The sequence below is a fragment of the Ptiloglossa arizonensis genome, chromosome 1, assembly GCF_051014685.1.
Source record: "Ptiloglossa arizonensis isolate GNS036 chromosome 1, iyPtiAriz1_principal, whole genome shotgun sequence".
Taxonomy (NCBI): Eukaryota; Metazoa; Arthropoda; class Insecta; order Hymenoptera; family Colletidae; genus Ptiloglossa; species Ptiloglossa arizonensis.
The window spans coordinates 7,669,657-7,697,522 of record NC_135048.1 but is presented as its reverse complement, the minus strand read 5'-3'; the positions used below and the strand labels follow the sequence as shown (position 1 = coordinate 7,697,522).

At 33.6% G+C, this 27,866-nt stretch overlaps 2 protein-coding genes across 8 annotated transcripts; one reads left to right on the top strand and one right to left on the bottom strand.

Moving 5' to 3' along the window:
* Positions 1–171: 171 nt before the first annotated feature.
* Positions 172–23,917, bottom strand: Huwe1 (HECT, UBA and WWE domain containing E3 ubiquitin protein ligase 1). Of its 7 annotated transcripts, none has more exons than XM_076311730.1 (49): positions 23,123–23,916; positions 20,969–21,049; positions 20,613–20,831; positions 20,292–20,531; positions 20,114–20,176; positions 19,806–20,027; positions 19,412–19,683; positions 19,057–19,333; positions 18,342–18,986; positions 17,981–18,250; positions 17,361–17,870; positions 16,834–17,277; positions 16,502–16,615; positions 16,237–16,371; positions 15,852–16,138; positions 15,507–15,741; positions 15,293–15,415; positions 14,917–15,171; positions 14,417–14,737; positions 14,182–14,313; positions 13,799–14,050; positions 11,731–13,691; positions 10,278–10,419; positions 9,940–10,045; positions 9,564–9,851; positions 9,311–9,455; positions 8,931–9,072; positions 8,705–8,831; positions 8,380–8,529; positions 7,849–8,295; positions 7,482–7,740; positions 7,077–7,305; positions 6,817–6,997; positions 6,318–6,687; positions 6,062–6,238; positions 5,378–5,993; positions 5,121–5,290; positions 4,868–5,049; positions 4,691–4,750; positions 4,396–4,488; positions 3,966–4,087; positions 3,652–3,889; positions 3,232–3,507; positions 2,926–3,114; positions 2,538–2,725; positions 2,325–2,458; positions 2,073–2,238; positions 1,657–1,847; positions 172–1,501 (listed from the first exon to the last, which is right to left on the bottom strand). In XM_076311730.1, exons 2-49 carry the CDS (start codon positions 21,011–21,013, stop codon positions 1,399–1,401), a joined length of 12,513 nt encoding a protein of 4,170 aa, XP_076167845.1. In that variant the 5' UTR covers positions 21,014–21,049; positions 23,123–23,916; the 3' UTR covers positions 172–1,398. The 7 variants fall into 7 exon arrangements, with proteins under 7 accessions (XP_076167845.1, XP_076167853.1, XP_076167820.1 ...); XM_076311738.1 differs by having other exon boundaries at positions 7,482–7,725; XM_076311705.1 differs by having other exon boundaries at positions 7,482–8,295; positions 9,570–9,851; positions 23,123–23,917.
* A 1,144-nt stretch (positions 23,918–25,061) lies between these two features.
* On the top strand, positions 25,062–26,746 carry LOC143146923 (uncharacterized). The gene is made up of 2 exons (XM_076311684.1): positions 25,062–25,077; positions 25,778–26,746. Exon 2 carries the CDS (start codon positions 25,787–25,789, stop codon positions 26,201–26,203), a length of 417 nt encoding a protein of 138 aa, XP_076167799.1. The 5' UTR covers positions 25,062–25,077; positions 25,778–25,786; the 3' UTR covers positions 26,204–26,746.
* The last annotated feature ends 1,120 nt before the right edge of the window (positions 26,747–27,866 follow it).

Sequence of the window (27,866 nt, the reverse complement as noted above, 5' to 3'; positions counted from 1 at the left end):
TTGCTTCAGTTCAGATCAGCAGGGCTATAGTATTCGTTTCATGTACGCAAATTACGCACGAATATTCTTTACAAATTTTTATTTTCCTACGTTCATTAAGAAGCAATTTGTTTCGAATGAAAAATGCGGCAATTAAAAGGTGTTTTCGTGTTATAAAAAAAAACGCAGTAATAAGAAATACAACATTTAGTTTATTCTGCGAATTCCTAAGCAATAATTCCCTAACGATATCGCGAAAAGAGTCCGGTGTGGATTTATGCTTCTCTCTCCAACGGTATATTGTCCCATTCGATGTGTTTACAAAATTAACATCCGTACGATTGTAAATTTCATTACTTTCCCAGAGCAGAAGTAGTAGAGATTGGCAAAGGAAGTTCGAGGATCGGACTGGGGAGCCGGGCGAGCGGATGTGAATGCGCTATTCATAGGAAAAAAGAAAAGGAAAAAAGTTACACGACTTCCTTTTTTCAACATCACATTTCTCGAATGATTAATATTAAAACGATATTAATTAATGATCATTACTATCGATTAAGAATTAGATAATATAATTATTAATACTAATAGTGTACAACCATACGTTATTTCTTTTTTTTTTGTTGCGGGCAGAAGGATATAACATCATGAAATGTTTCTTTCGTATTTAGGCTCGTGTCTAATCGGTTCTTGAATAATTATTCTCTCTTTCTCTCTGTCCCTCTGTCTTTTCGTCTTTCCGTCCGTCTGTCTGTCTGTCTGTTCAAATCACATGCATACACGCATCATGCTCACCATGCACGCACAAATCCACGTATTCTAGCTTCTTGCAATTTTCTTCCACACATATAAGGATATAAACACGTACTCGTATTACAGGCACACTTCCGTCGCTTTTTTTTTTTTGCCTTCTTTTGTTTGGCAAACTATTCGTTTAGTCCTTTCAAAATCTCTACTCAAGAGAGTTCCTGGCTTCAAGTCGCAATTTATATTACATTTACTTCAGCCCGCCGCTTTCTCTTAACGATGAATTACACCGAATTCCTTATCTGTTACCTTAATCGTAAAGGTCCTTAACTAAAGTGTCCGATTAAGTCTTCTTTTCGTCGGGAATTATCGTTAAGCTCTGCATCTCTCTCTTAAGATCGTTCAACAAAATAAACTCTAGCGACGAATCATCCGTAATTACATTGTTAATTATACGTATATACATACGCCTTTTTAGTTTTAATATGTATATAGCGGAGTAAACATTTATATACTAGATCTTGAGCGAAGATCAAACGTTCTCACGGTACTTTTACAATTGTTTAGCAACTTTTTTCTGTTTCTTTCTTACTCTCTTCAATGTTTTTCTCGCTTCCTTTTCGCTTTTCGATTCCCATACAAAATCACGCAAGGTTTTCTCAACTTTGCAAGAATTTAAGCGAAACCGAATCCTTCGCTGCATTCGTGAATCGCTTTCAGTAAATTCGTGCGAAGCTTATCGTATGTTTCATAAACAGGTAGATCCAGCTGATTAAAACTAAATAAAATACAAAGATTATACAAATTATTTAACTTCTCATAACCTATTAGTTAGTTTTTATTGAAATAGTTTATTTTTTATTTAAAAAAAAAAAAAATTATTTGCTATTTATCTATTAACGAAATATTTTTTTAAATGATTAAAAGACTTACCATGTATGAGCTGACGGAAGCCTATCTGTCGATCTGTCTTCACGGTGAATTTGAAATTTTTGTACACCATTCATTCCCTCCAAAGCAGCAAAACCTTGTAACGGCACTTTCGAAGTTCCGGTGACGAATTGTAAAAATTTAGCTCTATCTGCCTGATCGAAACCTCGTAGCGCGCGCCAAAACCACTGAATCTAAATTTTAAATAAAAATATTTGTTAATAGTGTGAAAACATTCATATTGTATCTTCCTACATAAGTAGACTGAATATTTATTTCATATATGTTAGAATTAATAATATTTGTATTATCATGCAATTATATTTCAAAGTAGCAAAAATTTTCAGGAGATTACACATATCTTATATAATTCCATACAATAGTAAACGCCACAATTTAAGTATAGTATGATAACTTACTTGTAAAGAAGTTGCACTATACTTATGGTATTCGGTATTGGCTTTAAGATCTTCAATATCTACATTAGGTAATCCACTAATTAACAGCTCAAGTTCTTGCTCGTTGAATATGGAGATCAGTCGTTTTGGAATAATGTCGTAAAAACCTTCTAGGAACGCGTTCAATCTATAGAGAATAATGGAACATTTAAAAATTTTTTAAATATATTCAATGGCCTATGCGAGTAATAAAATAGTAAAATAATCGCTTACTGTTTACGAATTGCTCCGGTCATTTTCATCTGACAAACAAGCCGAATGTATTCTAATTTCGTTTCTTCGGTAACGACGATGTTACGTCCATTTGGTATTAAATCTCGTACATCGTTTACACCGAATTCATTCACCTGAAACAAATAATAGTATAAATACAAATAGTGTATATTTTAGGAACGAGCGAATAAATAAACGAATAATGAAATTCACCTCCGTAGAAAAGGTCAATTCGTATCCAAGATCGACGATATTATGTTCTGTGAGATATACGAGTCCTTTATAAAAACTATAATCTTCGCTTTCCATATCCGTGTGCTTTACCAATATTCCCAAAATATGTTTATAAAAGCTACGAGTAAAGTAACATTCCAGGAGCTTATTATCGTAGATTGCTTTAGCTGCAGAAGTAATTGTTAATATTAAACTTTTTTGCCGTTATTATATTATATAAATATTGGTCTAGGTATTTATAATCAGGTAATTTTAAATTGATGTCAGATTCAAAATATTAATACATTGCGTGATACATTGATAAATTATTTTGTATTATATTGTCACTGTATATTAAAAAAATTAAACGTGAAAGGAGAAAACTTACCGATAACTCGGCCGACAAATTTGTAATAACATAAGTGGTTAGGATTACAATGCGAAGAAGAATTTATCATGTATGTTACTCGATCACCAGGACTCACAGTGAACAGAGCATACATGGGATTGAAAATTTCTCTGGAAATGATGACATACCATTCTCTAAGTAATCCACCAGCATCCTGACCTTCCTCGCCTGAAATTTAATAATGTATAACATTAATAAAAATGCGAACTACGTTATTCTATTTCATACAATTAAAAATATACAGTTGCATACTTATTGAAATTATAAATTTTTATGGATTTTTACCTTCAAAAACGATGTAAAATCGATTTTTCCATTCATCAGCATTTCGCCTATGAAGCTCTCGAAATGAATCTTCGAAGACATGACTTCTGCGAACATGCACGGCTAATTCCTCTCTACGAATACCTTCGTCCATGCGTTCCAGCTCTGCTCGGAAGTATCGCCTTTTTACATCAAAATCAAGAACTCTTGTATGATCCACCAACACAGAAAATGGCCCATCCGCTAGATGCGTGGTTGTTTGACGAAGAATTTGGTTCAAAACAGTTCTGTGCGTTTCTGTAAAAAGAAATATATCTGATCAATTGGTATATTTATTTTATATATATTTTCTCTGTTTAGTTAAAAACAAAGGCCGTATAATAAAAATTTGATAATTGTAAACCAATTTTTACGTTAGAAGAATTTTTGATAATATGGTACCAGCAAATTTCAGGAACTTGAGTTGATCTGGTGGTAGTGTTTTTTGAGGTGGTGGAGCCATGTCCCAAGATGTGTTAATAGTAGCTTCTGACTGGGATGTGCCTTCATTATCCGAATATATTGGTGAAACTGGCGCCAAGTCAGGAACAACCTCACGATTTTCTGCATTTGTACTTAACTGACGTTCACGAGAAGTACTCAATGATGAATGCACCAAGAAAAATGCTTCCACTGCAGGCTATAAAATACAATACATAATTTGTCCATGACAAAATGAATTATTTGATCGAATCTCAAAATTTAGAATGTTTTACCTGTAAAACTAAAACAGCATGATGATCTGGAGTATATTCCAATTCCAATAGACAGGCGCTGAGCGTTTCCCACAAATGATCCAGTACTAAACTTTCACTTAATAACGGTAATTTTTCTTCGACTGTAAAAAACAGATACTGTAAACTTCAGGTATCTTCACTTACAAAAAGGAAATACTTTTATATTAGCTGTTTTATAGTGATGCACACTGATCTGCTATGGAAAACCTATATAATAATATATTTCTACGAATAAAAATATTCTTTTCATTTTTGAACCTTCTTCTCTTAAGCTGTGAATGTTTCCATTTGTTGATCTTTATAAGAAGAAGTTATTACTGATTCGTTTACAATTACATTAAGAAAAAAATGTTGCACACAAGAACTCTAATATAACGCTAGGGGAAACAGTCTATTAATTATTATTTACCATTAGAGGCGATAGTTGATTTCGCATTTTCAGACTGAGATGAGTTTGCTTGCGTTGTATCCATAGGCACGTCAGCGTCGGTATTATCATCGCCTTTTAAAAATATATTAAATCTTATTATTCAGTATGTTTACAGACGTTATACGAATTTAGTTTACAAGTGTGCAAAATTTTCTTGGCTAGAACCATTTTTTCATAGACCAGATCATACAGATTTGTATTTTTTAAGTATTCTCGATTTCTATATTCATAAATATGAAGACTATCAATAAACAGATACAATATGATAAATTACCTCCTTCTGGAGCTTGATTTGTACTACCAGTATCTCCAGTGCCTTCAGTAGTTTGATTGGCTATAAATGACATTATGGGAAAATTTAATAATTTGGTACATATCTTATTTAACGATGTTATAACTTTAACGCGAGCAAATCATCAAATAACAATTCGATTTTAACCTTTAGACGTACCTGTTTTCTTAGTGTTTGCTAAACGTACAGCTTCTCTTATCTGTACAATTACTTTAAGTATTCTTAAGAAGAATGCCTGACTAGAAGTTTTGCTAACAAGGGCAGCCATTGATGGTAACTGAAGGTCACTTCCAGCTTTGACCTTGCTTGGTGCAGTGACTATTACACTTTCGTTTGTAAACCTATATTAAATTACCGTGAAAAAGATAACACGTCAGTAGACAATAATAATAATTTACAATGTGATACATACCTATCCATAAGAATTCCACGTGAACCGCCAGTACTGGTTGAAGGTTGTTCATCGATAAAATTCCGTCTTAATTCGTGGTTCAAAATTTTTAACTCCATCATTAGATCATTTATATGCTCGCAAACCATGTTAGCTAGTTCCATAGCTCCTTCCATGAGTAATTTTAATATCTGAAAATATGTAAAAAAAAAAAAGTATATCACAGACTTATAATGATATTATGAATATTTTCCAACACATTAACGTGACAACGTTACCAGTTGTCTAGTGGGATCAGGACAATGGGATAGATTAAGCAGTAAAGCAGTTGCATCTTCTAGTCCCTCTTCAGAACAGCTCTTGCTGGTGAGCACTTGTACAGCCAATCTGAGATGTTCTTCAGGCGCAGCAACACTTTGTTCTTTATTTACATCTATCTTTTTATTCTTGTTTCCTTCTTGTCTACAATATGGATTTACTTCCGTCAGCCCAATCGAGATCAGTGATAATAGTCTTAACAATTTATCCGTTAATTGACTGCTACGCTTGATGACCGTCCAATTTAGCATAGAAATCAACTGTCCGAAAGCTGAAGCTTCGAAAGTAGTCGTGCTATATTCTGGCTCATTTCCTAGGTTTGAATTCGAATGTGTCCTAGCAACCGATTTTCCTTTCTTCGAGGCACATGAATCGAGTTTCAAGAGCATATCCCAGAAATCTGGCTGATCGCTTTTTCCCGGCTTTGAGGTCGATTTGTTCTTTGAACCAGGCTCTTCTTTATTATTCGAATCTTTCTCTTTGTTGCCTTCTTTTTCCTCAACTTCTTTCGATTTAAGTGGTACAAAATGTCCAGAGAATCCTTTTGCCAATGATATTAGCAAATCTAACGTGTGTCTATAAAATTATGAGCGGTTGTAAATATCATGAATATATTCAAATAATAATAAACCTGATTAACTCACCTGCAAACTGTAGGTGCTGCTTGAGGATGAATAGCGATACTACAGCCTTGTCTTGCCGACTTTTTGACACCATGTCTAATGATGTGAAAAACATTTGCTCTACATCCAAGCGCAGCATCGATGCTGATATTTATCCACGATTGTGCGTTATTTCTTTGGTCGAAAATATTGGGGAAACTGGGGGAAAAAAATAATAGAATTTAGATCAATTTTTCCAACAATAATTCTTCCTGTCACGAGGAGAAATATTTCTTACTGGTAGTCCATCGTGGATATTAAGCTTTTTTTTTTGAATCTCCCGCCGATATCTGTGGCAATATCTTTATTCTCGTCGTTACTTCTTTCCATAATACTTAGTAAGGCTTTAACTACCCACTCCCTTGTGCTACCGTGGTAGCAAAGATTCCTGATAACTCTATGAAGCCTTAATGTATTAATTTTTGGTTCATCGACAAACAATAATACCAATAGACAGGCCATAGACTCATGGTCCAACAATTGTCTGCCCCTAAGTCGTAGACCTGCTCCTTGATGTGTTATACTAGAATCACCACGCATGTTCCACGGACTCCATTGTCCTCTTTGTGCTACTGCGTGAATAGCATAACGCGTGCCGCCGGCTCTACCTATTAAATTTTATGCTTAATTAGTTTTACACAAGATACAGGAATTACATTTTTCAAATTTACTAAAACAAAATAAGAAAATAGTAGACCATAATATACAAAATACTAGGTTGTTCAATGATCGTTTACCTCTACCAGAGCTCCTTAATATACTGGATAATGTGGCATTTCCTTGGCTAACGTGATTAAGAAATCTTTCTTGCATCATATGTCGATTTCGAGCTTCCCATTCCCTTCTCAAATTTTGAGCTTCTTGGGCTAAATCCGGCGGAAGAACGGATATTTGTGACTCCTCCATGTCAGTTAAAATCTAGACACATTGAATGAAAATGTGTTAACTAAAGGAAAGTAGTGTTAACTATTTATTTTTTTATATTTAATACACTAACTGCTTGTCGAAGAGATGGCTGTAAATTCTGGAAGAACGCTGCTGCATCGACCGGATCTTCCGGATTAGCAGATGCAGCCGCATGTCGTTGTTGTTCTAAACGTTGCTGTGCAAGAACTTCTTCTTGAATCGCTGGTGGTAAAGCAGCCAAAAATTCAGGATTAACTTCCACCGGCCCTGTTAATTCTTCAACCACGGTTGCCTGTGCTCGCTGTCGGATGCGTTGAAGTCTGAACAAATTTCAAATAATTTTTAATACGTTTTCACAAATTTACGTTGTATAATTTTTACATTTTATTTTTATGCCAATGTTGAAAGTTTAGAAAATAACGTTCCCTAATCCCTTAAAATTAGTTTATTGCTTAACTTACAGTATTAGCACATTTAAATAAAATATGATAAGTACCTAAGTTGTTCGGCTATAACTTCGTCACGCATATCTTCTGGCAACGCAGCTAAGAATGATGGATCTACACCATCCGGTAATTGTTGCTCCTGAGGCTGCTGCTGCGCTTGCTGTTGCTGTTGCTGTTGCTGCTGCTGCTGCTGCTGCTGCTGCTGTTGTGATGGTTGTGGTTGCTCTGACTGCTGCTGTGGTGGTTGTTGTTGCTGCCGCTGTTCTGACGTTTCTGGATTAATGTTTTCTGATGCTGTAGATGTGGGATCTTGATTGAGAACATTTGCGTTTCGTTCAACGTTTGACTGACTGTCATTGGTTAAAAGCATTCTGATCCATTCAGACGAGTCACTTTCTCTCAATAAGTCTTCGTTACCTTGACTAAAATCAACCACTATGGATGCGTTGCATCGACTAGATGTCTCATTGGCGATGGATCGATTAGACGTCTCGCTAATATTGGATCCTTCAACGATACGATCCGATTGTCTCAGTCTGCTCGCTTCAGAGGCACAAGGTCCAAGCACAGAATCAACAATACTTTCAGCAAGCTCCAAAGTCGGATTTCGATTACTTATTCGAGGGTCTCTAGGTTCTGCCGATTGTTCCTCAGGTGGTGGTGGCGGCGGAGGTCGCTCCTCGTCTTCTTGAACGGTTACTTCCATTTCACCGGTTACATCGATTATGTCTTCGTCTGGGGTACGCTCTTGAGTTGTTTCTACGGATATTTCAAATCCAGTGACAAGATTATTTGTGTCTTCTCTTTGGGACGTTGATGCCGTTGATCTTTGTTCTTCCATGGGTATTACGGCAGAAGAACCGGCTACAATAATTGTTGAAAATTACTATTATTGATTTTAATATTAAAAAAAATTATTAGTAAACACCAAATAAATCATTAACATACATTTCGTATTATTTAGATGATCTTTTTCCTCTTTGCCATCTTTCTCATCCTTCTTTTCGGAACTGTGTTGCTTCTTACGTCTTTCCTTTCGCTCCGCTAATACAGCATCTCTACGTTTCTCCAGGTCAGGGATTAGTTTATGTACAACACCTTTAATATAGAATTGAAAAATATTTGGGTATCTTATTTTCCTGTGAAAGGCATTGAATAAATCTATTCACTAGAAACTTTTATAGAAATCAGTTTTAAGAATCAATAAATGAAAATATTTAAATTAGAATGTTACTCTAATTGCTTATTATTTTTGAATATCATCAATATTTACCAACGCAACAGTCTGGTTGAGAATCTCCATCTAATAATTTACTTTCTTCAATCCACCAATGTAATGCTGTTGGAATGTTGTTCAACGTAGCTGCAAGACTGGGTCCAAAAAGATAGCCAGATTGATCCTAAGAAAGATTGTATAATTATATAAGGCACAATTTAATGAGATCCAAAAATATTGTAATATACATTAAATTTATATTTAACACTTAAGATATACAAACCACAAAATCTACTTGTTCTTCTTCTTGATTTGTGAATATTCCAAGACCATTGTCCATTAAGACAACACGTGTATCTCGAAAACTCGAAGCTAAAACCTGACTTGCAGATAAAGGAAGTGCTTGCGCAGCTGGTCCTAAAAGTCTATAATTATAAATACAACGATACTTTATATTATTTATTTAATTGTAAACTATATGATTAGAAAACTTGAAATCAAAACTACAAAATGACTAACAGTCATACGTAAAACGTAACATTAAAAAAAATAAAGAGATTGAGAAATTTATTCTTTTGCACCCGAGACTAGTTTTAAGATTCAATGTTCCAATTTAATCTTTCAATGAGATTTTATCGAATATGCTTAACGTAATTAATTCACCTTTGTAATATTACTGGTGGATTCGGATTTCGTGGGTTTGTTAATTGAAGATACTGATACCTTCGTTGTCGCAGAACTCTCTGAGCTCTTGTACTAGTAGCGTCCAACCCGCCCTGTGATATTAGCAATGGGTGCGAGTTAATACCTAAACAAAAATATAAATCTGTAAACTTTTAACTTTTAAGCTACAATGTTTATTTATATTTATAAGGTGTATTACTATGCAATACTGTAATCATAGATTCACACTTACCATTACCTTCGGAGACTGAAGGAGGATCTTCGAAAAGTCCCAGAGGTAGAGGAAACGTTGTACTCCATGGAAGACTGGGTCGCGGTGTAACAGGAGTAGAAGAATTAACGTTGTCTTGATTGTCGATATTGTGTTGAATCATTACAACGTTGCTACCGTCACGTTCTGCTGACGGAAACATTCTGAAGACACTACTTTCCCCAATGTCCTCATAAAATTCTATTTCATCTTCTTCATAATTCGAGGATCCATCTTCTACCTCTTCCTCTTCTTCTTCATTTTCTTCTCCTAATAAATATTCACTTCGTTCTGACATTTTCTTTTCTTGAGACACTTTAATTAATGAATAAAATTTTAATAACTATTACTAAATTACCATCATCCTCTTCTTCCTCTTCTTCATCCTCATCATCTTGTACTTCGTCTTCATTGTCATCAGAGGGATTACTGTCAGAGTCTGAATCGGAGCTCATCAAATCCTCCTAAAAAATAAATCATTGTGTTACACTCTTTGAAAATAAGAATCTGACAGTTTCAAAACCACTTTGTTTTATATCTTTGCATAATATTTCATTAATAACACAAAATGCTACAGAACATTGTTAAAATTATGAAATGTATATTGCTTACATGTAAAGCAATTTAATAAATTATTATTTTACAAACAAAGTGTTTCCGAAGTATTGACAGAAATTGAAAGAAAAGCGATGTTACTCTTACTGTGGTGTCTCGTGTTGGGTCAAAATCACCTTCCCCATCGCGTATAACAAGACTTTCATCATCAATATCCATTGGCCTATGTGGCCGAGAGGATTGTTCTTCCACCACGGCTGAGCCGTCCCTGGAAAATAGTACACTACTTGATTATAAGTACAGTAGCTTATACGCTTCTAAAATAATGGTATTATTTATATTGATATAAATTTTCATGCTAATACATCACACTATTTTATTTTCATCCTATAAATATTCAACATAATGTTATTCTCTTTTAATCAAGGTTTGAAACAGTTTCGAGAATAACTATTTCAAACTGTTATGTATCAGTTCTAAATTGAAACAGTTATGAGAACAAAAGAATATTATAACTATATATATATATATATATGTGTTCTAGCCTATATCAGTTTTGGTTACAGTTTTTAGTTCTTATTGAATGTTTAAAAATATTGATATGCATATATAAAATGTTTTAAATATGATATTGAATATTTTAAAAGAATTAATTTTTAAAAATTAATTCTTAGTTATTCATGATTTTGTTACAATTTAAAATATTAATTTTAAACTTTACACACTGCTATTTTTAAAGTGCAGTTTTCTATTAAACATTGCAGTTTACTCCTATCATCACATGTTTTGAAATATTTTTGAACAATATTGTACTTTCTTCTACTCATTATTAATTATTGTCATTTTGGTTTATAATTATTATTAGAGTATAATTATTAGTAATATTAATATAAACACTATTACTAACATTAATTTAATACTAACAGTAAGATTATTATTAACATTAATATACATAAACATTAATATATCAGTTTATTTTCATTTTCAATTTTTTCTGTGCTCTATGTTTAACCTTTTCGAAAATTAAAACTGAAATAATTTGTTTTTAACTTAGCAGTCCAATATATCCTGTATATGAAACAACATTGTATCATAAAGAGTAAAGAGTAGAACAAAAATATTGCACACAAGTGCAATTTTGGAGAATATGGCAAATTCAAATGACAATCAGTCACTCATCATTGTGATGACCAGTCATTACAATCTATTTTATCTTGAATGTCAAGAGTTTGATAATATGGTATGGAAAAAAATCTTAAATTACTACAGTGTACCTATTATATAGAACATAGAACTGAACCAAATAATAGTTACAAAACCGATATAATATCAGTTCTGAAGAACCATAACTGAAACCGATATATCCATAACAGTTATAACATTTTTGCAGTTCTCATAATTATTTTAAGAACCTTAAACCGATACTAGAATTATTTTCAATTCTTACTTTTAACATACTGTGTATTCTTTTGAGAAATAAAACAAATTTAATATTGACAATGTTTAACACTTTGACAATTATATAAATTGTTTCTGATACAAGAGCAAGAAATATATATGTAATTTCTAAGTAACATTATTTACATATGGTTACCTTTCTAAAAGCTGATCCATGATGTCCTCCAGAGCAGCTTCATCTCCTTCTTCATGTACTTGACTTTCTGAGGTAGGCTCAAGGCTTTCAGCAGTAACAGATATGTCATGTTCAGCATTTTCTGTATCCTCATTTGCTTCCTCGCCAACTGTGTGCGTCGTTTCTGTTGTTGTAGTTCCTGTCTGTTCTCCAATGGGTTCTTCTTGAACTGTTCTACTTTTTGGCTTTGAAAATTGATTGTTTACAGTTCCTGGCATTGGTTGATTTATAATTCTGGAGAGTGTCTCGAGCGGTTTTAAAGCAGCATTGATGGTTCCAGCCATGTTTGGGCTCGAGAGATCCAGACTATGTGGAATTTTTGCCAAATCTGTAATTATTCCTTTCCTTAACATAAGCCTTACGATATAGTTGACGTTGTTGCACTGATGCACTTTTAAAGAGGCTCTTAATTGATGAGTTGGATTTGGCGACGGACAATTATCGATCATGGTGGAGATCAAACCGATTAATAATTGAAGTTGTGCGTGTTTTTCAGAGCATTCAGGGAGTGTCAAAGTTCCCATTAAAGCCGATTTCACTTCAGTGATCAAAGTTGTTTGGGCGTCTGGAGAGTGATTACAAGAAGCAATTGCAGCTATTAACATTCTGGCCATACTGCTGCATTGTCTGTCGCTTGAATTTTCTGGTAACATTGGCAAGAGCTTGTTTAACAAGAAGGCAAGCGCTGTTGTCTCCTCTGGCACCATCTCGCTCTGTCCTGCTCGATAGACATGATCGGTAATCAAACACGCAACTGCGCCATACGAACGAACAGCTTCCGCGAGTATCTTTAATATAGCAGATTTGGCCAACAATGGTTTCTTTGCTTCTTCTGGTTCAACTTTGCCATTATTACCAATGTCCGGGTAGATCTTCAGAGGAATTATGTGAGAGACTTGGTCGTCGTCGTCGAGAGGATCGTTTGTTGTTGTTGCGTTATTCCTGGGAACATCGCGACGAGAGGACGTCGTTCCCATAGTAGAGCTTGAATGTGACGTCTTTTTTTCCGGACTTCCTGTTGGTGTAGAGGTACTTTCATCGGGAAGGATTGGCATAGGTTTTATAAGAGCGTTCAGTAGATCACGAACGACAGATACAGAGACTTCTTCCACCATTGGCAAAGCCGGGGAATGCCTAGGATGTAGAGCCCTCACAATCAATCTATCATCAGCATCCTCTCTTCTTAGTAGATTGACGTCAACTCTCAGGATATTTTTACAAACTTCTTGATATACTTCTGAATTGCGACAAACAGCACTGCTAATTTGACGCGTCATAAATAGAATCTCTTTGTACGCAGGAGGTATATTACCCTGTATACGAGTGCGAATAACTTTTTCCATAGCTAGTCGAAGAGTGCGCGGTTCCTCCAAAGTGTGTCGTATTAAAAGAGTACTCAAGGGGACACATCCTATAAAACTACTTGCCTGAGTCATTCCCAGAAGAAGCTTCACACCGCCTTCTCGAGCAAATATTTTTGCATTCTCGTAATCTCTCGTGAGTCGCAGACAAACTTTCATTAAAGCGTGCAAAGCGTCTCGGTCCACTGGGATTGCCAATAATTTTACACAGGTGCGTATAATGCTTGGAGCTATGCTAGGATTCAACCCTTGCACGACGGTATTCCTTTTGTTTTCTACTGGAGTATCGTCCGTATCCATATTCGAATCAGAACCAGATCCACCTTCATCTATACCATTAGTCAATTTAAAACCCATTGTAATGGGTCTTCTATTGTCACTTTCTTCGTTAACTTGTGTCATGGAAGAAAAGGTGATAAGATATCTCCTTCTACTGCATGTAATTTTTGTACTGGATTCTCCAGCCCAATAAGCATCGTTGATTATTCGATTATTCATTGGAGAGTAGAAAGTCCATCTTCCAGCACTCAAATCAAACCACTTCCACGTTCTATTCGTTACCTATTTCAGAAGAAGAACGTTATTAGAAATTTATACAATTTGTGTTTGTATTGCACCATATATTTTTAAGGAATACTATTGTAAAATTGTACGTTTTCTGTTTGTACCTTGTGCATCAGTTGCTTTCTCTTGGTCAATATTGCCACTTTTTCCAAACGATCTATAAGTAACAACAAAGGTGCCAGCCATTTTGGAGTGTTTGTAGTCGTTGTTGAATTCTTATTATTATCTTTAACAGGTTTATTTTTATTTGCTGTAAGTGGTCCTTCGCTTACTACTAGTAAGCGTACAAGCAAGTCCAAGATATCACATTCTTCTACAATTTGTGCACAGGGCACTCGCATTTCTTGAAACGTTCCCTATGTAAAGGAAAAGAGAGAAAAGTTGTTACCATGTACTACACTATTAATAGTTTACATTATACGGCATCAAGTAAAATAACAAATGATGTAAATTTAATAAATTATAGTGAATTAATGCACATCTTTACCTCGAAGAACAAGGTGTAAAGATAAATACGTCCAGCAACTTTGTTAGCTTCTTCGCATTCTACTAATCGTATACCAGCAGTTGGATATTGGTTCTGAGTGGTATCGATTAAATAATCTACTAGACTGCCAATCTACAACATATAGAATGTGTGAACATGCATATTTAAGTGTACATAAAAATAATAACAAGAAATTATTGCTCATTATTGTGGATACTAATTGCCTAAATCTTACTTCTTTCATAAGTTGTAGTAACATATTATCGCGCCATTCATCTCCATTTCTCTTAGTAATAGTAACCAATAAATCGCAAACTCTGTATACGGTGTCAGGCATGAGATCCAACAAATTCAAACACTGACTTAGAGCACTATCTGTAAAATCATCTATACTTTCTGTTAAAGTGATCTCGCGAGTAGGTTCTTCTGGACCGGAAACTTTTCGTGTTTCTGTTTCTCCGAGTGACATTGCTATAGCATGCATTATTTGATCATCATCAACTAATTCCAAGTCCATTATCAAGCCTTGTCCACTTGCATCACCCGCTGGCACATCCTAGATAAGATTATAAAATCATTAAAATTATAATAATAATGAATTTTGTAATACAATTTTTTAAAAATTTAATAATTTGTTGGGAATCGTCTACTTAATGAAACAATTAAATATTTTTTTACAGAAATAGTGTACGTATCTACGTACTCGCTTGGTTTTAAAAATGTTATATTACATACTGATCTACGTAATGTAGCAGGATTGGTCAGAAGGTAATCCGTAGCTTGTTCAACCGATAATGTATGAAGCAAAGCTTCTATGCAATGAACTCTGCTGAAACCCATATCCATTAATTGTCTGAGATGTTCTAAATTTACGTCTGCTTCCGGTTCTTCTCTGCGGTCAGATATTGTTCCACTTCTTCCAATTCCACTAGTACCACTGGTGCTACCATTATTTGTACCTTCAGTATTCTCTTCTTTTTCTGCGCGTTCCTGTTAACATATTTTTTAAAATTTTACTAAAGTATATCATGTATATTATGATAATATGAACACGAATTTCTATTCCTAATGAGTTATACATAGACAGGTAAGAGCTATGTTTAAGACGTACCTTGATAATTTTTTCACCTCGCAGAATGTGTCGTAAAATAGATAAAATCGATTCTGTCATACGAGCTCCATAGTTTTTCAATGGTTTCTTGCCCCACATTAGCATTACTGCCTCAAAGGCTTTCTGTAATGATAGTTAGATATAAACAAACATTAATTATATTAAAAATCATTTAAATGCCAAGTATAAAACACAAAAATTATATCTAACAGACCTTGTGGATATTAGTGAGATATTTTATTGGGTCGAATTCATATACTTTGTACATTCCAGTACATTTTGAAGAAACTACATGAGGCGAATCCAGAATAGCTTTAGGATTCACCATTTTCTCCAAAAGCATGAGCCAAGCATCTAAAAATTCTCCAGTCCCATCAGGTAAATTCGGGTGTTCTAGTCCTTCTGATAATGGAAATTGTCCTCCTCCAGATAATGCCCAATGGAAAGTACTAAAAACACATATAGTACAAATAATAAGTAAAAAGTTTAATTTAAAAGATAATTTAAAAATGAATATTATACTTAAAAATAAGATTTCTACTTTTTTTTAAACACTTACTTAAAAAATTCATTTTGTCCACCCAATTTAACAAATTTTTGGAGCATCAAGTGATATGGATGTCTTTTTTCATCAAATAGCATTGGAGATGTAAAACCTACAGAGCATATTAAGAAGGTCAATTTGAACTTGGGTATCGGAGATGGAGGTAATATGCCCCATGTCAATCCACGGGTCAATAAACAATTTAAGGCAGTTGCTACACTTCTAGCTGCTTGTGAAGGAAGAGCTGATGTTGAAGACATCTGTTGTCCTCTACGTTGCCTCATTGGTGAGCCCATGCAAAGCTGAATAAGTTTAAATAATAAAATTACAAATATGAACAACTTAGAATGTTTTTACAAAATATTTTTAATTTGTTATTTGTAAATATATTTTTAAATACCTTTACAAGTAAACCAAATAACTCTGCCAGTGCTCTTCCTAATCTAGATGAGGCACCGAGCAGTGGCTTGATGTATTTAAGTTGATGAGAACTTGGAGATGCTCTTCCTGTACCAATATTTGGTTTATCATCCACCTACAATTATTAATATTTCAATAAGAATGTATTTAAGTAAAAATCAAAGGTTTGTTGTATCTGCTTATATGACGTTTCTCTACTTTGTCTCTTATATTAGATTAATTGTTAAAATTTATAATTTTTATACCTCCATGGGTACAGGTGGTGGATCTGTACTCAAGGCTTCCATGGCTGTAGTCATTCCATTACTTCCCATATCTGAGGATACACCACCTGACCATCCAGAAGTTTCTCCATCATTCTAGTTCATTAATTTGAAATATTATGTCATAAATTGTTCAAAACTTACTACAAACTAAAATTTACCATATCTTAAGTCATATAATCTAAATATGGTGAATGAAAATCAAAATTTTGTCGATATACAAAAAAAAAAAGTATAAATGTATTTGATGGAATAAATTCAGTGTGTAAAATTAAATCAACTTCCATACAATTTATAAATAGAACAATACATACCTTTAATTCAGGTGGTACTAATTTATCCATATCTTCCTTTCCAAAATCACAACCAGCTGGAATAGTATCTTCGCTGCAGAGCGCTAGAAGTAATGTACTTTCCCAGACCAGAGACATATACAATTCAGAGAGACCTTTCAAAACTGCTAAACCAAGTTCTGATCCCCAGTGGTTCATAGATAGATTTCTAATTTCACTTTGGCTAGTACGACACACATGGACGAACATTACTACATATCCATGGGCAGCGTTCATAGCATGGAGCAAAGGTGTTGCCGTGTCACTTGTAAAAGCTGTTTCCAAATTTGGAGCTGAAGCAAGTTCGTGCAATAAAACAGAACCTCCTGGTGTTTCCATGTGACTATGGAGCGGTTTCAACAAATTCAAAACTTCGTTCAACTGAGACAAACCAGTTTTGAGAACCAACGGTTCATGTGCTAGATTCTGAAAAATAAAAAAGACGTTAGTAAAGTACGCAAGCAAGATTAATCGATCGTAAGCATGTTACACGTATCACGGAAACTTACCAAGATACTTTTACAAACTGCAGCTACAGCTTGCGCTGCTTGCGCAACTGGATAATCCACTGGAAGATTCGGTAATCCTAGGATAGATAGTAACGGCACGAGGCCTTTCTGGGCAACGAATTCTCTACAATGATCGTCCGTGGAATTGTTACTGAGAATGGCGTCAACAAATTTCATAACGTTGTGTATATATTCCACTAAAGCTATTGGGGTTTTTTCTCTAGGTTGAGGAGGTGGACCAGGTTGCGCGGGAGACGGCGAAGGCTGTTCTTCGCGCTGAGGATGGGAACTTGTACTAGCTTCTTCCTCGTCTTCCTCTTCTTCATCACTACTACTTCCACCTCCACCACCTCCACCGCCGCCAGGGTCTCCGGCTCCAACTCCGACAGACTGTCCAGAAGATTGGCGATTCCCAGATGCTGAATTTGACGGTGAATTGTCGGATTTACTAGCAGCTCGTAAACATATGTAACGAGGATCGCAACCCAGGACACAAAGTTTTTCCAGTAACTGCTTAGAAAGAAATAAGAAAAATTATTTCTTTACAAATAAAGCTAATTTAACTTATAAATAAATCTGAATTTAAAGAATGCGTTGCATGTTATTGGAAGAGATCATACTTTTATGATGGCGGTGATTGCATCAACTTTCAAACTTGGTTGGTGTCTCATTAATTCGTCCATTGCATTGCCAAGATTTGTTGCCGTATCACCCATGGGATCTGCGCTTCGTCGTCGTCTCATTGCAGAAAGATAAACAGGTGACAATAATACTTTGAACAAACGACCAAATGGACGTCGTTTCACAAATGACTCTAGTCCACGCTGATTTAAACATAGAGCGCTGAACACGTTAGGTAGTGATCCTAGAACTTCTCTAGTGGCGGGAACCTGTACACAACAATATCAAACTATTGATTAATCCAGTTCTACTTATAAGTGTTTCAATATTTAACAATTAAATTTTTACTGATTTATTTACTTCTTTAATAAGTAAAGCATGTAATACAATATCAGTCAATCCATTATCTTGCAAGGATGAGAGTAACGATGGTTCTTGAAAAACGTATACCGTCACAACGTCCGTAGCAAGAAGAAACAGTGAAGGACCATAATACTCGGAATTACTTATAATGTGTTTTAAAGACGAAGGTAAAGTGCCCTCCATAACGTGTCTAATGCTGTCAGAAAAAGCCGGATCTTGAATTGTTTTTTTTACAAAATTTAACATTGATTTTAAAAGCGCGGCTCGCTGTGGTAGACAAGTTTTTCCAGTCTTTATGGCAGAATAATCTGGTATTTGTTCGCTTTTATCCTCCGCTTTTGAACTCATATTTTCATCTTCAGAGAATTCCATTGGATTCGACGATTCCTCACGCTCATCGTAAGGCTCCGTCAAACGTCGTGAAGCTGCAGAATCTTCGTCCCTTTCTATAGATCTTTCACGGGATGATTGTGGATTATCTTGATAAAGAAACGGTTCTATTTCAAATGGTTGCTCCTTTTTGCAAACATTCACTTCCATGTCGATGCGATTAATGAAGCACGCTAGGCCATTGTAAACTTGAAATGCTTGCATGTCTATGTTCGTTATCAAATCTATCACACGAACTGCTCGTGTTCCGAACTGCAAGATAAAAATATTAAATGCAGCACTTCTAACAACTGGATATATAGTTTAAAAAATTTCTATTTACTGTTATATGCTCTAGCTCAGTTCCAGGCCAGTTCATAATTTTTAATAAACTTTCCATCATTCCGCAACTGATAAGAGCTTCGCCGCCAGCTTCGTAACTAGCAAGATGGTAAAGAAAACTGAACAATGCTGTTGCAAGAGGTAATGGAAAGGGTTTTCCATCAGATTGTGGTGAAGTTAATTGTGTAATACACGTGCGAATTGATACAGGAAAAAATCCGTGATACGACCTGGCTCCAGTGACGTCAATTATCATGTTTAACCTTGAACCGGGTTTTCTAAAAGTAAAATTATTAGCGATATTTTTTGACGAATGTGAAATACAAAAATCTTTATATTTTTAAATTTTGACTAACTTGGGAAAATGTGGATTACGATCTAAATGAATAATGCTAGTAAGAGTCCGCAATGCTGCTGCACGCATTTCAACGAGATGTGCGTGTGGAAGTTCCAATAATTCGACTAATTCTTCTAGAAGCCCAGCATGCAGCAAACTATGTGCATTTTCTTGGAGCGCATTACTATATACAAGAACTGATAATGCTTGTAGCCGAGCTTGAACACACTGCAGACGTCTTCGATAGTCAGAAAAACTGTGTGCCAGTCTTATATGTGTGAATAGCGCCATCTAAAAAATAAGTTTAAATGCTTATATACTTCTTTGTTAATATTAGATCATTTTGGCACTTCTATTTTCACAAGTAACATATTTTCACATTATTATTTAATGCTTTGTTTCCACATTTTTACCTGTCGATCTTGTGGTACATTGTAGACTTTTAATAAATCATTCATTATTTGTGCTGGAGTTTTACCAAATTTATCCACATTTTCAATGTGTATATATGTTACAAAATTTGTCTGTCCAAGTTTCTTTGTACCACTATTTGATGTGGAATCTGACTGTTCTGATGTGTTGGCATTTTCTGCATAAAATTCAAAATGCAATGTTGTGGCACTTGCTGGAAGTGGCTGAAAATATTAAAAAGTAAAAACATGACAAAATCTTGTATGGAATACATTTCTTAGATAAGATTTGATTATGAAATTTTGGTTACCTTATCTGGATATTCTTTACAACACTCTGCCAAACCAAAACCGTTTTCTTTACCACCCCAACTCTAATATATAAAGATTACATAATTTTTAATTTTGAACTTTATTAAAAAAAAACTTATAAAATATACCTGTAATTCGTAATTATTATTGATAATAATTACTTAATAAAACACTAACCTCTGCTAGATGATTAAGTCTATTTATTAAAGCTTGCCTCTTGTCACTGTTTAAACGCGTAATAAAATTACTACGTTTACTAAACATGTAAAGAAGATTTAATACACAAAGAACAACATTCATATCGCAGCTTGACAACAATGACACCAGATGTTCCATACTGTTGTATAAGTGACGTGAAAACGAATGTTCGATTAACAGTGTTGTGAAATGCAGGACCCAAAGAAGAAGTTCTTTTGCCTATATTAAATTATAAAGTAAGATAAATATCTAAACAATATGTTTGATTAAAATAGAAAATATGCAACAATTTGATTATACTTCTCTGTTCTGTGGTAGATCACATGCTAGTTCCCATGGATTTTCTGGGCTTCTTGCTGCAGCTTCTTCCAAAATGCTATCACTAATATCTAACACATCAATCCAATGGAATAGTTCGCATTTACCAACAGTCCATGCATATATTTGCTTCAGCTCCTCCAACAATTCTGTGTGGGAGCACGAGCACAGTTTGCTTATAAGCGCCTGACATTCTGGTGGCTGAAAATTCATTCATTTATGTATACCTTGTAGAAATATTGAGACTTACATATATAATTACACATTTTATATTTCATTAATAAAGCAGTTGTTATTCAGAAAGTACTTCCTAATTTATATTTGACTACACTACTTACCGCCTCAGAAGTGCACTTTTTCAATCTGCTTCTGTCGATTTTCATTTTGGCAGATAAGGGCTTCCTTTGTAAATTTAAGATCTGAAACAATTATTTACACTACATTTATAAATAATTAGTAACCATTGTTAAATTTTTACTGATGTAATACCAAACAATGCTTATCTAATTACTGTATTTTACTCCCATTATTAATTTCTATATTTTTTCTTAATAGTATAACTCAGATGCAAGAGATATTCCTAACCTCTTTACCAATTATTACCAAATGGAGCAACACTGTCTTTTTCCTCAATTAAATTTCTTCCTTTTTGTAAATTTTACATAAAATATTTATTCATTTTACATTTTGATCAATATATAAAAGAAAAATAATTACAAAATTTTAATTTATGATAAAATTTCAGAATAACTAAAAAAAACTAATCCAATAAAATATAAAATGTATTACTAAACATTTATCCGAGGAAGATTCGTTTCAATGATGTTATCATATGTTAAAAATTGATTGTTATTTTTTACTCTAGAAAATTTTTTAATAAATTTCTTAATTAAATTTTGATACAGTACATAAAAATAACTCAAATGTCAATATAATTTTAAATAATAAAAGAATTATACATCCACTAAAAATATTAAAAATTAATTTATTTTCTACATTTTTATACATAAAATTATATTTTCCAACAATTTTTTAACTATTTTACTTTTACACATTGAACACAAACAATTTTGGAATACTTTTTATATCTTAAATATAGATTTAAAATATGTTCACTTACATTGCATTATATATTGATTATTTAATCCTATATTATGATATTCTATATTAGTTTTCCATGCTGTCTAAGGTTTCCATTATTAAAAAGTTAGGTTATTCTATTTGAATTTTGTTGCAATACAATAAAAATCTATATACACATTCTGATACTTCAGAGAAAGGAAATAGTGGTAGTTACCTTAATTGACTATGTCTTAATTATTGCAAACATTAATCATTCTGGTATTAAAATAATTTATGACATTTTAAAAAGTAATTTAAAATTGAACAATATTGATATATTTATTTGAAGCATAATGTAATTGTATTAAATTAACTTACTATATAAATTTATTTATGAAATTAATTTTGGTAAATAGCAATGAATATAATACATAATATTTGTACATATAGATACAAGTACATTTAATGAAAACAGCAAAATTATTATCCAAATGAAATTCAAGATTATCCTAAAATTTCTATCAAATTCATTATTTCATCTTTATTTCAAACATGCGTATATGTTTAACAGTTTCTCAGGATGTTCATGCAATACTTAAAAAATGTTGTTTTGCAAATTAAAAAAATTATTCTTGCTATAAAACCATTTTTAGACACATTATAATGTTCATTAAATTTATGAGTTAAAAAAATTTGAATAGATTAATATAAAAAATAATCATTGTATTATTTTTGTATTAATCATAAAAGTTTTCCATATGGTTTTATAGAGGTAATGAAGAGGCTAAAAATAGAATTATTGTCATCAACAAATATATATGTATACACAAAAAGATAATTTACAAAATTTTTATCAGACATAAAAGTTATTAATAAAACGACACATCACAAAACAAAAAATTTTTTATTAGTTACAAAATAAAAGTATAGACATAGTAACTTACGACATAATGTTCTCAAAAGGAACAAAAATAACGTTACAAATCTCGCAACGCGCTACGAAACTGACAAATCGTGTCCAAATGATTCATTCACGTCGTGAAGTTATTTTAAAAAGTCTACATAAGGAAATATATCTGCGACTATGAAGAAAAAAGGAATGAATAATAGCTTTTAGAAAAATGCAAGAAAGTTGCGAATATCTTGATATTTCACGAGATTAGACCATCAGAATTGCGATAGAATTGAAAACAACCTGGTTTCTCGTTAAGGTGCAGAGTCATCGGTTTCAGAGGCCTAACCTAACTTAGACTCGTTTCAGGATGATAATAACAAAGGGGCGACGTGCGCAAGAAGATTTCAATAGAAAATTGTAAATATAGCTTGAATCTGACAATTCAGATCGAGCGATAATTACGGCAATGGGAAATATTGCATGTAGAATACGCGAATGGGAGAAAAGCGAAGATGCACTCGTGGTAACAACTCACCTATAGATAAGCCGACAAAGATTCGATAGAGTCGTCCTTATCGTTCGGCTTTTCGATAAATTCGAGGTTGGAACGATGCGGCATCGCGGCCGTTGAAAACCGTTCTATCGGTGGTTCTTACCACCTTGATCGTCCTCGACTGGATTGGATCTTCGTCAACGGGACGCCGTTTTAAATTTCGTAGAATGGTTACAACAGGACCGAGGTGACAAAACCGAATGATTCGGTATGATGCGAAACGACCGGTTTCTGTGAGGATATTTCTCGAACTGGATCAAAACAAAACTTGGCGAACGTGAACGGAACGCGATCCTCTTCTATCGCTTAGCGCCAATCGGAGTACCGATCACCGCCATTTTACCGAGGCTTTCCAAAGAGGATCGTCCACCTTTCCTTTTAACCTTTTCGTAACGTGTTTCCGGACGCAAGCTTCTCGAACAATCTCGTAAATGTTCACGACCTTCGCACGACACTGTACAACACGACACAATCCGAGGACACGTACAAATGATTTTATTGCGCCGAGTGCACCGCACTGGCTACTTGTGTACGCGCATTCATGTATACCACTATAGACAAGAAGACTGAACAAGGCAACACTGGCTAATCACTATTAAACGCTTTGCATCTTTCGTCAAGGTACTCCTTAAAACGATACGCTCACATTCTATCGCTGCGCAATACGGAGATTCTCTGGCGAACGTTGTCCTACTCTCCGAGGATTTTTCTGATTCGTTCGCTTGCAAGAAACACTTCGTGTGATAGGACGCCTCGTAACCATCCGTGACTGTTCTTCATTATGTGCGTCAACGAACATGCGTCTAGAAACGCTTTGAGAAATCAGTTATGCGTTGCGAAATATTCGTTGCGAATGGGATCTTAGGTCATTATTTTAACATAGACTTGCGTTTCTTCCCTATCGACTAATCGTGACGCCACTTTCCCTTGTATGATGATTTGATTGGCCGAGTATACGGTACTCTTTAAAGTTTTAATTTACGAGATACTCTACCTAACTGTTCTTTTAAAATCGTAAATATATATAGAGAAGCATATAGAAATAAATGTTTTTTCTGCTGTGGGAAGGATGACTATAATTTTTTATCAATAAATATGGATAATTTTAAATAATGAAGGAAGATGATTTAAATGTTTAATTATAGGTTAATAGAAGATTTAGTAACTTGATAGTAAATTCTAGTAATGTAATAATTGGCATTAAATGAATGTATTTGAGAACATCCATTTAAGATACAGATATTTTCAAATGATCGAAAGAAGAATATTTTCGCAATTTACAATCGTGTAAAACTCGTTTGATAGAATATAACATAAATAAGCAAATCGTTCATTCTAGTAAACAAATAATCGTGTATTTTGTTTATTTCGATTCTTAGTACCGATGCGTTAATAATAAAAATTAATATTGGATTCATAAAATTCTTTTTAATTGTAATATATTAAAACATTTAAATTATATGACAAAATTATTTTTTATCTATTTTTGTATAATTTAATAATTTTATTTAAAATAAAAATTTAAGAAACCATAAGATTATACATTTCATTATGAGTTGAAGAATATAAAACTAGTAAAAAATGATCGTACTTCATTTTGTAATTATAGTTATGGATTGTGACTTATGTTTGTACCATAGCGTTTTCTATGGAAAGCGATTTTCTTCAGTCAACATTAAATTTTCATTCTTTTCACTAAACTTTGAGTAATGTTTCTTCGACGTTTTGCGATGGTGCATTTCTGACTGGACATTCGACAGTTTCATCCTGTAAAGTCCGCAAATAACGAGTTGGGAAAGAGAAATATGTTAATTTACAATTGTCTTGTGACAGGATTTTAAAAAGGAAGAAACTTTCCTCGACTTATAAGAATGTCCGCCGCAGTACCAGTCTCAGACAGAAGCCAGGAGACAGGCGAGTACAAAACTCTAAGTTAGGTATTCCATTTATACAAAGATACATTAATAAAATTCATAAAAACGGAATATTGTATATAGGATTCAATATTCTTTGGAGGTAAAAATAATATGAATTTTATACTGTGTAATAAGTAGTAATACAATACAATGTAGAAAACTATAGATACATAAAGCACTACCATTATATATCTTTAATATACCATACTGCTGAACACCTGTTATACTACTATACTGTAACTATCTATTTACTACATGATTATACTTTGTTTATATAGATATACTATAATATTATATATAAATATACTATTCAACTATATGTTTACTATATCGCGTTGCTATATTAACATCATATCAGTACGGTATATAGTAGTATAATATTATATGTAATGTACATTTTATTCTATTATACTGTGTAAATATATGTCTACTATACTATATGACTATATTCCACTGATACAGCTCTACTGTGCCATATAACTATACACTTATCATAGCTTATTATTTAAAAGTATACTACACATTTCTACTATATACATTAATATATAAACACTATATTAATATTCTGCCACTACAATGTCTAGTAGTATAGTATTGTATGTATCGTGAATTTTATCTTACCAATTAACTATTTTATTTTTTCAACAATATGTTTTTGCTTTCTATTTAAATTATTCATTTCGTACACAGAGAACGAACATCGAATAAATGAATATAACAGTGTTTCAGGATGCGTTGCTTGTTCACGATTCTTCTTTTCGTCGCTTACGTTTGGTTAACGAAAGGACATGGAAAAGACCACGAACATCACTGCAGATATTGGTGTAAGACGTCTCATCATCGGTATTATTGTTGTCCAACGGGGAAGCACGAGAGTTGGATGAAACATGCCTGGCGTTCCTTTTTGTATCCGTGGCTGTGGATAAACGTCGATGAGTCTCCTCTATCTTACCCGTCGTGGCCGGAAATAGTCGTAACCGAGAAAGAAACCGAGACACATTGCCCGCCGTTGAGAAGTCATTGTCCACGAACTTACGATTGGTATTTGCCGCCGTCTGTATGCCACCACGACGATGACTGCGGCGAGTGGGAAAAGTGTTGCCCGGACGTTTGTCTCGAGCACAAAACATGTAAATTGGGCGAATAGAAAACGGATTGTTCGTTCGTAAACTAAAGGCCACAATTTTTTCTTTTTTTTTTTTGGCGAAAATGATGTTTTCATGGAATTGTAAGTTACAAAATTTAATGGTAATTGCCAAGAAATTGTCACGAAGATCTGACTTACTGTTAGATTCTGCGGTTACTGTTCTGCACGTTTAGCGTAAAATTTTCAATCACGCGTTAACCATAGCACACCGCGAACGTTCTCAAACATTTTTCATTTAATTGTCGTGAGATTGCAACTAATTAGAATGCTCCGTTATGATCAAGGTTACTTTATATTCGCATTAACAATTTCGACAGTAACTTCCCAATTAACGTGGGCGAGGAGTTCCTTAAGGAACAGTTATATTACGGTGCGTTCTTTACCGTGACCCTCCCCCGTTAAAATGTAATTGGTACGTATCGCATTTTGCGTTAGCTTAATAAATGGCTTGCCCAACGTAATTTTGCACAAAAATTCAACAACGCAGTTCTTTCCTTGTTGCGTTTACACGTTATTTATCGTTTGATATTTAAATTAAGCGAACTCTTTTCGATTTGTATTACAGGCCTCAATGTTTGAAGATTTAAAGATTATTAAATGTAAAAGCATTATAAGATATGAAATATTTAAAGTTATAAAATACGATAATATTTGTATCGCTTAATTGAATGTTTTGTTGCTGGTAATTTTAAGCAGTATTTAAGAAGCAATAAAAAATGTCATTTTAGAACATGAGTAGTACATACGTAACTGTATGTATTATTTAAATATTGTATGTAGGTGTGGTATCGCGTTACTAATGTAAATATTTTATGAGAAACAATGTGAATAGTCGTCAGATGGCAACCAGTAATATCAAAATTGGATTCTGTTCGCCATACTCACTTTCGGCTTTTATTTTGGACACGCGTATTATCGGCCTTTGTCTAATCTGATTGGTTTAATTTTACGAGCTTAATGAGTTTTGAAGGGCGTTAAAACAATTTAAGATAAGATCCTCATAATGCAACAGATGCTCTATGCTTCAGGGCGGTCCTAAAGGATCCCAATGTTTACTCTGTCGCGGGGTTCATAATTAAGTATGGTAGCACGAGACGTTAATAAATACTTAATAGACAGAGCATATGGGCATATTTTATTTATAACATGCATGATACTATTTGTGATTAATTAAATATTATTGAATAATAAATTCTTACTGTTTTCGACGCGAGATAGTTTTAATAGTCCCGTTTTTTCTAAGATCGTAAAAATTAATATTAAACGATAACATGTTAAGGATGATCATTAAGGATGATCAAACGGTAATTTTATATTTCCAAGAAATGCATTGAAGCGTAGGAGAATGCTGGAGTAATTGTACATGATGTGAAAGTAAACAAGTATATTAACAAAATCGATATCTACGCAATATAAAGAATAACGTAAAGATTGAATTCTTTAGTTATCAGTAATCTAAGATACACAAAACTTATTGTTGCAAGTTTTTTTTTAATATTCTATTATGGTTGTTACGGTGAATATAAAAGTGCCTCAAATTAATAATTTTTTAATATTTTTTTCCCCATATTAATAGATCAATTTCTCTAGATTTTTTATTTAGTTACTTTCATAATTACTGACAGAATACCATCGAAATTTTAACGTAGAGTTATCATAATAT

Coding starts and splice junctions, on each gene's coding strand:
- LOC143146923 (XM_076311684.1), top strand. CDS start 25,787: ATGCGTTGCTTGTTCACGATTCTTCTTTTCGTCGCTTACGTTTGGTTA.
- Huwe1 (XM_076311694.1), bottom strand. CDS start 21,013: ATGAAAATCGACAGAAGCAGATTGAAAAAGTGCACTTCTGAGGCG. Junction 18,251..18,341: donor ATGCTTTACTTATTAAAGAA/GTAAATAAATCA, acceptor TGTTGTGTACAG/GTTCCCGCCACTAGAGAAGT. Junction 15,742..15,851: donor GGACAAAATGAATTTTTTAA/GTAAGTGTTTAA, acceptor ATGTGTTTTTAG/TACTTTCCATTGGGCATTAT.